Below are 13,847 nucleotides of genomic sequence, written 5' to 3' on the forward strand. Positions count from 1 at the left end.
TAAAGGAATGTTTGGTATGATAATCTTCTGCTGTGCATCTCCTGTTAATTGCACTGGTGTCACAATACTGTACATATGTGCATTTAGTGTGTATTTGTTTTTTGGCTCAGGGTCATATAGGGTTGACACTTTTCGAGTAGATAATCTCATTGTCTCACTAATACAAATTGAAAATAAACATAGCTTATGTATTTATTAATTAAACCGATTGGAAATAATAAATGTACAAACAAGAGTGATAGGTTTTTAGATAGCAGTGTACATTGTTAAACATTCTGATTACATCTTATTAATGGGCTATGATATATATCATAATTATAATTATTAGTCTAAGGCATTGTAATAATAGTAATAATATTAATATTATTTGAAACCAACAGCAACAAATCAAAGAAAAGATGTATTGTTCATGTCCATACTAAAACCTCCAGCAGGATACTTAGATCGGAGATCTGATAAACTGAAGAAGGCAATTAAGATAAAGATCAATTCACAAAAGCGTTGTACTATACACGGATATGGGGGGGGGGGCACATATGGAAGGCTTACACTAGGTCTTTTACTTTTTATGCAAAAATAAAGTTTTTAATGTAAACAGACCATGACATATCTGAAAATGTAAAAGTCTGATTGCGTACTTAAACAATGCTCCCAAACAAAGGCTTTTGATCAGGAAGTGTTAGGGCCCATATAAACCAATTTAAAATAAGAGATGAAAATGGTACGTTTCTTTCAACCAGTAAAATCACCCACACTATCCGTATTTTTCAACGGTATTGGTTATGTTTTGTCTTACGACATACTTTCTGTTCAAATAGCAAGTACCATTTTTGATATTAAAATTACGACAATGTAGCTGAATGGAAAGGAATAATTCCAAAGTACGTGTTAGATTTTGATACCTCAATCATAGTTCTCAAAAATCATGTTAATGGCTTTTTACGTCACATTGACTGTCAACATTAGAAACGTATGATATCTTGCTTAAACTCTGAAATTTTAGTTCTACAGATGTAGATGAATGAAAATCATGAACTTGATTGTATTTAATTCTCTAGCATGTATTCTCCCCGTAGTGATGATATCATTAGGATTAATAAAATATAGATTATAATATATTCTTTCATTATTTAAAAGGAATGCTAAATTAATAAACTGTATTCTTGTTCAACAAGAAAATTGACAAACTATACAGTCATACAACGATAAAGTCCATGGCGATATCAGTTGAAACAGAGAATCACCGATTTGTCTGAACCAATTATCAATATGTATGTGCGGGAAGGTGGAGACTCACTGAAATGATATCAGTATGCAACTGAAATTGTGAGGACTGGCGCTTGTTACATGTAACAATTGCAAAAACCGCCATAAATTGGACATTGTTGGCCATTTTAGATTGTTTAACCCTGTTACCCCTTGTTAAAATACGAACAAATTATTTGTCGGTTTTGGTTCCCCAGACAGTAGGACAAGCCTCATCAAAAACACTTAGAAATTCACCCATTATATCTAGTTTTCTAACCCGCACATCCTTGTTTTTGAATTCATTTCTTCCTTCTATAATATCTGCATGTAATTCTCTCCCAGTTGAGCCAAAGACTGTAAACAATATTGCTGGTTTTAAATCATACCTATAATGATAAGCCAAAAACACTTAGCCTATTTTGGTAATGTCGGCTTCAGGTCCTGCACACTCGCCTACGCAATCTCTATGTTAAAAAGATTGTCCCCTCACCATTTTGTAGGGACGAAAGAAAGAAGACTACATACCACTTTCTTTTTATGTGTCCTCTCTTTACTGAACAAATGCAACATACTGTTCAATCTCTAACTGAGGTAACCCTCCGTTTTTTACTATATGGTGATGACAGATTGACTGCAGAGCAAAATAGTAGTCTGTTCGATGCAGTTTATCGTTTTATCTATTTGTCAAAAAGAATTGAAAGCCAGTGATCGACTTAACCCACCAACACTCACGCATGTTTGCAGAAGTAAGCATGCGAGCGAATTGTGAGTCTTTTAACTTTCAACCTGTAATATTGAAAAACTTCCATGGTAACACTTATTGATGCGGGTATTGTCTTTGTACATTGACTTCAACAATCTTGTATTTTGGCACTAATCCCACTTGTCCGGTCCTTCTATTCTTGCCAATAATAAATCCCTTTTCTTGAACTTGACTCTGCTTGTTGGTGTCCGTTATGATGACGTGACCAACCTTTAATTGAAGAACGACTTTATTGATAGTTTCGTTTATGACACCTGTGACGCAGATAACAAAATGCTTTAGAACATACAAGGAAATAATTTTAGCTTAACTGTGAAGATAATATGGGACTAATATGAATCAATCTAGAGTCTGTTTACACGTACTTGTATCATTGTAGAGAGCAAAAAAACATGACCCTATTTTATTTCGAATCCATAATGTCTTTAATACCGCAACACCTTTATTGTGATACTTAAATAAAAGTACCGTTACAAAGTAGCACTACCTTTCTTTTATTAACGCGAATGAACATTCTCAATTAAACCAAGATTTGTAACTTGTGGGATCATTGTACTATTTCAAACTATTTCAACTTCATTCAATGACGATATAAACTTCACAATTTCAAGATTTTAACTACATAAATTTCTGATTTTACGATTTTTTCTTCACGATTTATTGAAATCGACTTCTTGAATTCCAAATTTTACGATTTCAACTTCATGGGTTCACGAGTTAACGATTAAAACTTCTCGAATTCATCATTGCAACATAATAAATTTAAGAATATAACTTCATAAATTCACAATTTCATTATTTTACGATGTCAACTTCACGAGTTGAAATATAATCACGAGTCTTTCGGAAGTGTTTATCTTCATTGCAATTGATCACTCATATTGATTACTATGTTTATGCGAAAAGCTACAGAAACAAGCGCAGTAGCAAAAAGGTTAATCATAACCCCGGTTTAGTGGCACTGGGTAAACGCCAAAGACATATAACATAAAATCACAAACAAGAAACATGGACAAACAGCACAAAACTCCACAAACAGCACAGTGCATACATAATATATATAACAAAACTAGGTATGTTTCTCAAGGATTGTTAGGTACCGCCTTGGAACGGTCCAATTTCTTGAATTATTTTGTATTCACCTTTCTAGTCTCCATTAAATATATACAAAAAAAAAATCTGTTTTTGTGTAATTGAGCTAAAATAATTAAAAAGGTATAAACTAACCTAAATTTTTGATGTTTTGTTTTCACCTTTGAACATGTATTATTAAGTAAATTTGTGGTTTGTTTCATTTTATTCGTAATTATGCTTGAAAACTAAAGCCATGAGTGAACCTATATAAAAACCTATGAATTGATCACTCTTGAGGAGATCACGTTCGAAATCAGCTTTAATTTTGTACCGATAAGGGAACTACCCCCTGTGTGACATCACATGCATTTTATAATACTGTTTAGTTCCGAATCAGATAAAACAATGAAAACATCAGTAAGAGGCCCTGAAGCTTAAAAATTGAGCCGCGAAAATCATAATTAAATTAAACATAATCAAGGTCAAACAAACAACGAACAAAAGACAAAACGTTAAATGAAATAAAACATTGTCTTTGGTATATGTGGGGGTAACAGTATTGGAAAGGTTAGTGAACATCTAAGAGATTTAGATGATTTTGAATATTTTTCGTTATGTATTTATATGTTCTTTGCATCTGTTATCTAAATTCTTACCTTAAAACTAATTTCCCTTTGCACTGGATAAATATGGGGCAACATTGCAGTATAAATAATTGAAGAATAAAACCAGTCCACATCTACGGAAACCACTCTGTTGAAAGCGTCCCCATGATGTACGTGCATTAGTTCATACGCCAATCGACATACCTGTTAAGCCATGTAAACATGTATTTTTTTCTATAAAATAAATGCTTATGAATGTCACTTCATTCTTACTCGTGTATAATCATTTCTTTTAGAATTTGGGCACAAATGAAGTTCATAAAAAATAAATTTGCTCAAACTTGCAGTACACATGCGCAGGAACGAGCATATCAGCTGAAAGTTTAAGAGAACATGATGTATATGGAAACTTGATACTCTGAGTTTTAATCATATGATAAAACATTGTATTTTGAAATTTGAAAGCATATGCATTTGTGAATAATGCGTAGTACACACTCAATAAGCCAAGCCTTATTGGCTAGAATTTCAGAAAATATTACTCTATACATTAGGAATTTACTGCCATTTACCATGACGTATTGACTTGAATTTAAGAGCATATTTCGCTGCTACACATAAAAGGTTAACATTTCAATTCACATGAAATGGGTCGGCCTTCAGTTAAACATATATTTACTTCACGGACTTAAAAGTGGGTCAATCATCAAAACTACAATCCAAACAATAATCATTTGAAATGTCAGTCCACATTTATTTGATATATACAGTGTACTTACATTGGAACTCATGTGTTTTCTCATCAGTTGAATACTTTGTGATGGTTTAGTTGAATAGAAACGCATACTCAGGGTATCTATAAAAAGTAAAGTTCACATATAGGATTTATAAAATAAGAGGTGATTAAAACAAAATAGACGATTGATCAAAGCCAATATTTACGAACTTTTGTTCGGCTTCATCGAGAACCTTGACGCTGTCCGACGCCAAGTAAACCTTGCGCTCTACACGACCGTTAACTGCCTCGTATGCACTGTACCTAGTGATTTAAGTTAGATGTGTGTCAATAGGTAAACATCTACATAAATGTATTACTGAATCTTGCTATTTGTGTAATATGTACGTCAATCTATACATAATATATTGCATGCTACACATATGTATCACTTTAGCCGAAAATTTGTGCTATATGTTGTCAAATTATACATCACTAGATAGACAGCTACATATATGTATCACAAATTAAATAATATACACGATCTGTGTTTACATACAAATTCTTGAAGCGTTATCATGCAGATAATTATGATCGAATGCAAAAACATTAAGGAAACTTATGAGTTCTTGTCAATATAGAAATAAATTCTCAATTTAGTCTTGCATGTACAAATTTTCTAATTATTTTATTGATTCATATAAGGCCTACTTATCCAAACTGTGACGTTTAAGATATACTCACCAAACAGCCACATGGTTCATGTACTCTTCTAATGCATGGAACTTGGCCTCACGACCAATCTTGTCAGTTCTTCTTACATGCACCCTTAAAAGACAATTTTTGTATCAAAATAATCTTGTTTAATTAATAAAACAGTAGTAACACTATTTAATTGTAAATTTAAGCGCAATATACAGTTAGATGGGCAAGTATTGTATTCATTAGTTTCTTGTGAGGTTTCTCTGGGTGCTCCGGTTTTCCCTAAAACGCAAGACCACACTCTCCCGTAACTACTGCGCGCCAGCTAGATGGGTTTTTATGACTTTCTTCACAATCGTTTTGCAATAAATCTGGTTGCTTAAAGAAATCGGGTGTATTCTATTCTCTGTTAAATACGTTATGCAATATTTATTTTGCAATTTTAAATTCAAATATACGCAAATTCAGTACTTGATATGCTTCAATTACCCGACTACTGGGGATGAAAACGGCATTGTCACATTGCATCCTGAACAATTCTCGAAAGTTTATCATTTCCTAGCATGTATTCTGCCATTACTCCTATCCACCAAGCGGAAGGTTGATTGTTGAAAGAAATCAATTTGTTGGCCAAATGATTTGGAATTTCCATTGGATTCGGGATTTTATCTCCATTTGCGTGTTTCGTCAGTTCTTGTGTGAAGCATACCTTTCAATGTCCTTCTCTACAAATGATAAATGAAATGAAAATTAATAGTTAATTTCTTGTAAAAATATATCATAAATTGATGAACTCTTGCATTTGTATTATTAGTATGATTACTTTAAGATATATACAATTAACCTTATATTATGGTTGTGTTTATCTAAGATAGTTGGAATACAAAATTTACAAAAAAATCCAACCAAACGTATCGCTCGTAAATAAAAAAGACTGATTATTATGCACTGTTACAAATGGTTGGGTTTATGTTTAAACTTTCTACTACTGGACTAGTTTTTCATATTAATATTGTTCACATTTCTTTTTAAGCATACTCTTAAGACAATGTTCAATTTTAAACAAAACTTATTAAGACAATACACTTGACCATTTTTTATGACCTTTGAATTTGGTATCGAACAAGGCCACTGTTGCCTATGTTTTAAATTCGAATAACGTTCAAAATATTTCGGAATAAATGTAGGATTCATTGCATCTATTACCAATGCTCTTTGCGAGAGAAGAGCAGCCACCAAACAAGTATGGGTCCTGTGTATAAAACTTCCGTAGCCTGTCCTCAACATATGTGAACACGTCAATATTCTGGTTGAGTTACATTGGTGAGATTCCTAGAAGAAAAATGCATGTCCTTACTGCGCATGTGCGTATTATCTCTGGCAATACGTGTACCAACTTTCATATCTTCAACTTTTTCGTCAATGTGTTAGTTGTTTGCATAATGACTAGACGACACGAAGGCTATGACAATAACTCGATTTCTTTCTTCGAGTAATAGACTAACTCATAAACCACATATATTACATATTTCTTTTTAAAACGTTTTACAGAACGAAGGAATTCAATAAAAGTGTATGGTTCACAAATAATTAACTTTGCTTTTGTTAATGTTTTCTCATCCAATTAAAAAGTCGAAATTGGCCGAACATACATAAGTTTGTACATTGTGAATGCATCGTGACAAATTGTAATTTTGTAAAATTTGAAAGGGTTGTAATTGCAAAAATGACAGACAAAATACAACGCAGAACCCTCTGTTATCAATAAAGATACTTTCTAGTGCAATTTCAGTTAAAAAGCGAGCAGAAACAAACTACAACAACATTTTATTAACATATTAGTAATAAGCAAAACCATTTCAAATAATAACAAAATGACAATGGGTCACCAGGCATCACACGTTATCATTATGGTCAACGGAGCCATAAGTTGACTAGAATATATGTAGATGGGCCTCTTCAGTTTCTAAGAATATTGAGGTAGATCCAACGTATTAAAATAGATTGACACTGTACACTTGTAATAAGTGCTAACGCTAGCACCGCTTAAGTGCTATCTAATCTTATCTATCTTGATGGCCATAACGAATAGATAACTAAACAGTTTTAATTGAATATGTATTTAAACCCATTATACTAGTAATCAGAAATGTTCATTGGTAAAATTGGTACTCAATATTGTTTTCAAATCGGACAACTTATTATATATTTAAACATTTAGGTTGTCTCAATTTGGATATTTTACGACAAAATATAAAATTTCATGGAATCAAAGCGTATCCAAATTTCGATTGATAACAAATAACGCATTTTCTTAACTATTATTAAAAATAACATGTTTATACATAATCATTTAAGACAGTATACCGACTCAAATTTCTTCAATTCATTTCGTTATAATTACGCTTCTAATACAAACAGAAACATAACACCATCTAGAGCAAAATTATCACATAAATACTACGGTGTTATAATTTGACGCAAAAGGTGTATTAGGTTAGCATCGTGTGTAATATGACATATGGCAATATATCGTAAGGTCCGAAAGATGCAAAGTGACTGAAGAGAGATGCGACTTAGGCACTATCATACTCTTACTCATTTAAGAGCATAAATGGTGCAGTTTAAACTCATAATCAATATAATACTATCAATTGCTGGTCAACATGCAACTTAAGTTTATCTAATGGTAATTGACCTTATCATTGACTCATTGTAAAGGTTGGTTATTTACAACATGAGATCCGATTGCCGAGTGCAGTTCATATCGTACAGAATCTTACTTGATCAACATGTACCTGATATTGATTCAGATCATATTGTACCACACTCTGCAGCTCACGTGACATATATTTTTTCCATTCATTGCCCGTCTGTTGTCTGATTTGTTCTTCTAGCATTTCCCTTGCGATCTCACTGGTATGTATAATAAATAAAATATTATGATATAATAATTATCGCTAATTTCGTTGTTATAACGAATTATATTAGATCAATTATAAGTTTTGAAACATATTTGATATAGTAACCGTAACTTTTTAACCTTGAAAAAAACTTTTCCCATTTGTATACATTTTCCAGTATTCTATGATTAAACGAAAAACAGCTATAACATATTATTGAGGATTGCTAGCAATACAATAGTCTCCAACTGGTTTTATCCCATAATAACAATATTTTCAATTGCGTGTGCATAATTTCCTTAACATGTTGTAGCGAAGTTTCATATACAAAACTTGCATACTTCAAGAGTTATTGCATGATCATTTCTTCAGAATGGAACGAATGGCCTTGTAATCACATTCAAAGTGTCATTAAAGTGTCATTTATGTACCTTTCACACGTTTTGAGTAATGCCTAGATCAAGTTAAGAGCTGATACTTGTTGACATAGCAAAGACATTTTCTATCCGACAAAAACAAAAAAAAGTGCACAATCTCATTATGGCCCTCTTTCTACGAAACAAAGTTCATTAATGTAGCTTTATTTTATCTTTTAGTTATACAAGATAATGTCAAAAAAGTTATTTTCACTAATTGGTTGTCATAGCAACTACATAAGTTGTCGAACAACAAAATAAAAACTACGTTCATAATCTCAAAGTGGCCCTATATCAACATATCTAGTTTCATCACCTAGAGTGCACACTTCAGTAACTGCAGCGGCTATTTTCTTCTGACTGAAAGATTGACAGACAAACGGACGGAGGGTAAACTTGTACTTCTATCGGATAAAACCGGTGGGGTACTAATAAATTAAAGGCAAAACATAGAAGAAATGAGTTGCTATTCAAAAAATGTTACGTTTCAAGTTGATGAAGCTTCTTGCACACTCGTTGTAACGGTTTCATTATTTCAGAATCCTTTGCATACAATTCCTTCAAACCTTCACATCTTTTTAGAACAAACTCGGCAAAATAATAATATCCTTTATCGCGATAACTTTGTGCAAGTTCCCTTTGAATATCCGTGTTTATCGGCAATCGATCATTTTCCTGGACAAACATTCAATATGGGTGTTTATGTGTATATGGCATAAGAAGAACTTAGCATACTATATTTATGCCGCGAGACGCGATTTTTGACATGAAGACATCTTGTACAATTTTGTATTTTGTTCAATTAAAGGCAATACTGAACATTTCATGACGATATATTTTAATAACGTTTACAAGCACGGTTATGTGTTGCGAATTCGAATACTAAGTGCGGCGTCTTTGAACATCTTTCACTTTTTTTGGGGGGGGGGAGCATTCTTATCAATGATTAAATTTTTCAAATAAGTATGTCCGACGACCCAAAATCTCGCGTTCTGCTCATTTTGTTTGATGGTTCGTATAGCATTTTACACGTAGTTGGGATTTATAACCTCATACGATTTTACATCTTTAAATGATAACTTGTGATAATGTAGGTAAAGGCGATATGCATTCAGAAATTATGTCAATACATGTTGAGGGATAACCCTTATGAGTTCAATGGCAAAACTCTTTACTAGCATTATTAACACTCGACTTATGACCTGGGGCGATACACATGAAAAACTACCTGATAGCCAATTCGGTTTTAGAAAGGGTTACTCAACAGTGGACGCAATCTTCAGTTTAAATTGCTTGATTGAGCAAATGCTAACAACGGCAAACGCTTGTATGTAGCCATGGTCGACATGAAACGAGTTTTTGACTCTATTAACCACTCTGCGTTATGGTATAAGCTATATAAATTCGGTGTTTCTGGGAAAATGCTTCGTTTAGTACGGTCTATGCATGACAAAGTGCGGTGCAAAGTCAAACATTGTGAAAAGATGGCCGATTTTATTGAAATAGCAGTCGGTTTGAAGCAGGGGGATGTGTGTTCTCCGATTTTTTACTCATTATTTGTAGAAGATATGGAACTTAATATTGAAACACTTCCTACAAATGGAATTTTAATCAAGGAATTGACTTTACTTCTGCTTATGTATGCAGATGATATGGCTTTGATAGCTGAATCTCCGGAAGATCTACAGGAAAGCTTGAATGCGCTTAAAAACTATTGCGATAAATGGGGATCACAAGTCAATACCGACAAAACAAAGGTCATCGTTTTTAAAAAGAGAGGTCGTTTGAGACAAGGTGAAAAATGGACATATGACAATGTAAACTTAGATACAGTAAATGAATTCAATTATCTAGGAATGGTGTTCAGCTCGAGTGGATCGTTCGCTTTAAATCAGAATATGCTAACGGGAAAAGGCCTTAAGCCTATGAACACGCTTATGTCAAATTTAAAATCATTTAACTTTACACCCAAAACATGTTGTCAACTTTTTGATGCATTTGTTAGCTCAATATTGAATTATTCATGTGAAGTTTGGGGTTATGTGAAGTCTCAGGAAGTAGAGAGGCTGCATTTAAGATTTTGTAAACGACTACTAAACGTTAAACTTTCCATAAGTAACTGTAGCGTTTACGGAGAACTTGGTCGATGCCCATTGCATATGAATCGATATATACGGCTAATTAAATACTGGCTAAAGGTCGTCAATACAGACAATTGTATTATTAAATCTTTGTACGATCTATCATATATCGACTTTGTTAATGGAAAACATAATTGGTGTAGCAATATTAAGAATATTCTCGACAAATTTGGTTACACTTATGTATGGAATAATCCAGACATTGTTATTACTAAGCAGTTTATACCTATGTTTAAGCAGACAGTTATAGACAATTTCATGCAAGAATGGCGAGATAGTCTACAAAATAATGGTGTGTTGACAGTGTACAAACATTTAAAACATAACCTTGAATACGAACAATATCTGGACATTGTTACAAACAAATCACTGCGTAGCTGTTTAACGAGGATGCGTGTATCTGGTCACAAATTACGAGTGGAAACTGGACGATATGGACCGCAATGTGTCAATACAGAAGATAGACAATGCGTATTATGTGTTAATGCTTTAAGAGACATTGAAGATGAGTTTCATTTTATTTTAAAATGTGATTGTTACAAAGACATTAGGAAACGTTATATAAGCAAGTATTACACTAGAAACCCGAGTATGTGGAAATTGATTGAGTTGTTTTCATCAAATAAAAGATCGGTGTAAAATCGATTGTGTACATATATAAGCAAAGCTAATGAAATAAGAAATTCGCTTATAAATACTATACTTTAATTACACTTGTTTGTATTAATATGTTTTGTTTCTGTATTATTTGTATTTATCTACCATCATTTTGTGTTATAATTATTTGTATGGATGAGAAACAATATGTTTAAATCCAAATAAATCATCTTTCTGTTCTGTTCTGTTCATGTTTGTTATAATTACATCTGTACCGCAAATAGCCTGTATATGAATATTATCATATTTTCGCAAACTTCTTTATCTCAAGTTAATTCAGAAAAAGACTCTTCTGGTATATTTTGAATATATTTGTACGAACGAAAGCGTTTTGAAAAATACGTAAGTCTATCCAAAGTCGAACATACTACTATTTAAGATGATAGCGACATATGTACAACGTCTTGAAGTTTTAGATCGATCTGTGTAGATTAGAATACTTCATCTAAGGAACGGAACATATTTTCATTGACTCTGGAATTGTAAACAAACATGTACATTTAAATGGTAAAACACCTAATAATCCCTGATGAGTTATGTAAGAAGATGTAATTTTACTTTTTAATCAGAACCAGAATTAGATCGATTTTATACCAGTTGGATTTATTTCACTCCGTTTTATGCATTTTATGAAAAATACATTCTTAATTTCATTGAGTAAACAGTTTCTTTGACATTGTGAACACTCAAAGTTCAAATTTCGCTTGTGACTGCGCCCAATGTCAAACTAAACTTTCATTTGGCCTACAGTAGTATAAAGTTTACAAGTTCAGATGTTGACCCTATAGAGAGTCAGATGTGGGATTCCGTCAAACTCAACGTTTATGCGAAAAAATAATAGACATAGTTATTCAAGCCTTTAATCAACATGAGTTATACAATAAAACTCTACTGTTACTGTTTATGTGTGCATCATATATGATAATATAATGATTAAATAATAGAGTTAAAGAAGTGATATACATACATATATATGTTTTATATATATATGTATATATAATAATATAAAAAAAATAGTAACATCACCTGGCTATTCTTTTCTTTATTGAGCCGACCGGTTTTGCTTGAAGCACATCAGGGCTTATTATAAATGTATAACAAATATTATATATACAGTTTTAGTACTGTTATCATGTAAACATTATTATTGCACATGTTTGTGTATATATTTTATGAATTGTAAACTACAGCGGAATTGCTTTACATATAAAATGGGTGAAAGTATTCTTAGTTGCATTAACTTTTGATAAAATCTGATACTTAAACTATAACGTTTTAGGCAAAAGCGTTTCAAGCCCGTTTAGGCAGCCCCTTAGTTCATTTTAGTTATACATATGTGTATCTGATTTATTATGTTTTTATTTTTATCCATTTCTATGTGAATATACTACATCGTAAATTTATATGTTCTGTAAAGGTGGACATAAAGATAATGAGATTAGTTGATTTTAGATTGATCTCAATTACGCTTCTTGGCATTAATCACAACGTTAACAATCAAATAAAGCTTACTCTAATAAGGCGCTTACGTCCGACAAAGTACTATTCACGTAGTTCTGCAAAGCCGGGGTATGCATATCTTGAGCAACTCTTACAAGGTGTCTCCTTGCTTTAGATGCAAAATGTAGCATCATCTCCGTTTTAATTAACTGAAGTTTCGTAGGTGTCCATATGAACTTTTCCTTTCGTTCTTTTGACCACAAGTTAACTGAAAAACAAATCAACTGAAGATTTTCAAGATCTAACTGTTCTTGTAAGTTTTCAAACAATAAAACGTGCACGAGGCGGGCAGATTTTACGAAAAAAATATCTTGGTTTTGAAAATGTTTGTAAATCGGTACTAACCAGTATCAAATTGTTGGTTGAAGTACTGGTATTTACAGATGAAGATAATTAAAATTGCCCCACAAATCGCAAATATAACCTGTTTTATTTTCATATGTGTCATTTTATACGAACAGAAATTTAATCTGAATATGAAGAGTGTTTGATTACAACGAGACGTTCGGACAAACATTTGCCTAATTGTTTCACTTAGTGATACAGTTAATTGACGTTTTTTGAAGCAATACTAATATATTTCACGCTGATATCTCTAAAATTGTGAAAGATATACGTGTCATTTTTAAAAGAAATATAGTAATCCTTCTTCGACGAGTTTTTTATCAGTTACTGCTGAATGTCAAAAGTTAAAATGTTTGCTAAACATTTACATCAATATAACTTTTGTATTTGCAAATTCTAACACTGAAGAATTATGCATAGGCTTCACTGTAAACAATAAATAAACCCGTTTAAACCAAAAGTCTAATGTTACGAAACCAATGCAATCCGAATGTGAAGTGTCTTGGGTTACATTGAGGCCTTATGACATACATTGACCTTTGTTGTTTTCTATGGTGTTTCAGTTAAATGACATTTTTGGAAGCAATACTGATTATTGCATGATGATATCTATAATGTGGTGAAAGAAACTATTTCAAAATAGATGTAATAATCCGAAATAATAATGAGCCTTATATGATTCAGTTAAATGGCATTCACGAGGAAATACGAAACTTTTATGATGATCTACCTTAGGTAGTGAAAGATACATGTTGACAAGTTAGACGATTCATTGCGT

At 32.4% G+C, this 13,847-nt stretch overlaps 1 protein-coding gene across 2 annotated transcripts; it reads right to left on the reverse strand.

Annotated features, from left to right (window-relative positions):
* Window positions 1-483: 483 nt before the first annotated feature.
* Window positions 484-13,193, reverse strand: LOC128244944 (uncharacterized). 2 transcript variants are annotated; one of them, XM_052963110.1, is made up of 9 exons: window positions 13,070-13,193; window positions 12,737-12,932; window positions 12,251-12,304; window positions 7,906-8,023; window positions 6,314-6,439; window positions 5,597-5,832; window positions 5,150-5,233; window positions 4,637-4,729; window positions 4,397-4,546 (listed from the first exon to the last, which is right to left on the reverse strand). In XM_052963110.1, the coding sequence occupies exons 1-6, from the start codon at window positions 13,170-13,172 to the stop codon at window positions 5,773-5,775; spliced, it is 657 nt and encodes a 218-aa protein (XP_052819070.1). In that variant the 5' UTR covers window positions 13,173-13,193; the 3' UTR covers window positions 4,397-4,546; window positions 4,637-4,729; window positions 5,150-5,233; window positions 5,597-5,772. The 2 variants fall into 2 exon arrangements, 1 of the variants encoding a protein (XP_052819070.1); XR_008263014.1 differs by lacking the exons at window positions 5,597-5,832; window positions 6,314-6,439; window positions 7,906-8,023; ... (1 more) ...; window positions 12,737-12,932; window positions 13,070-13,193 and adding exons at window positions 484-2,221; window positions 3,742-3,894 and having other exon boundaries at window positions 4,470-4,546; window positions 5,150-5,218.
* Window positions 13,194-13,847: the final 654 nt, after the last annotated feature.

Source organism: Mya arenaria, chromosome 8 (assembly GCF_026914265.1).
Source record: "Mya arenaria isolate MELC-2E11 chromosome 8, ASM2691426v1".
NCBI lineage: Eukaryota > Metazoa > Mollusca > Bivalvia > Myida > Myidae > Mya > Mya arenaria.

What these genes read in the sequence shown, in the direction of transcription:
- LOC128244944 (XM_052963110.1), bottom strand. Translation starts at nt 13,172, where the DNA reads ATGACACATATGAAAATAAAACAGGTTATATTTGCGATTTGTGGGGCA. An exon ending in ATAAAGAAAAGAATAGCCAG is followed by an intron (nt 8,024 to 12,250) that starts GTGATGTTACTA and finishes TATACATACCAG; the next exon opens with TGAGATCGCAAGGGAAATGC. An exon ending in TTCTCTCGCAAAGAGCATTG is followed by an intron (nt 5,833 to 6,313) that starts GTAATAGATGCA and finishes TATCATTTGTAG; the next exon opens with AGAAGGACATTGAAAGGTAT.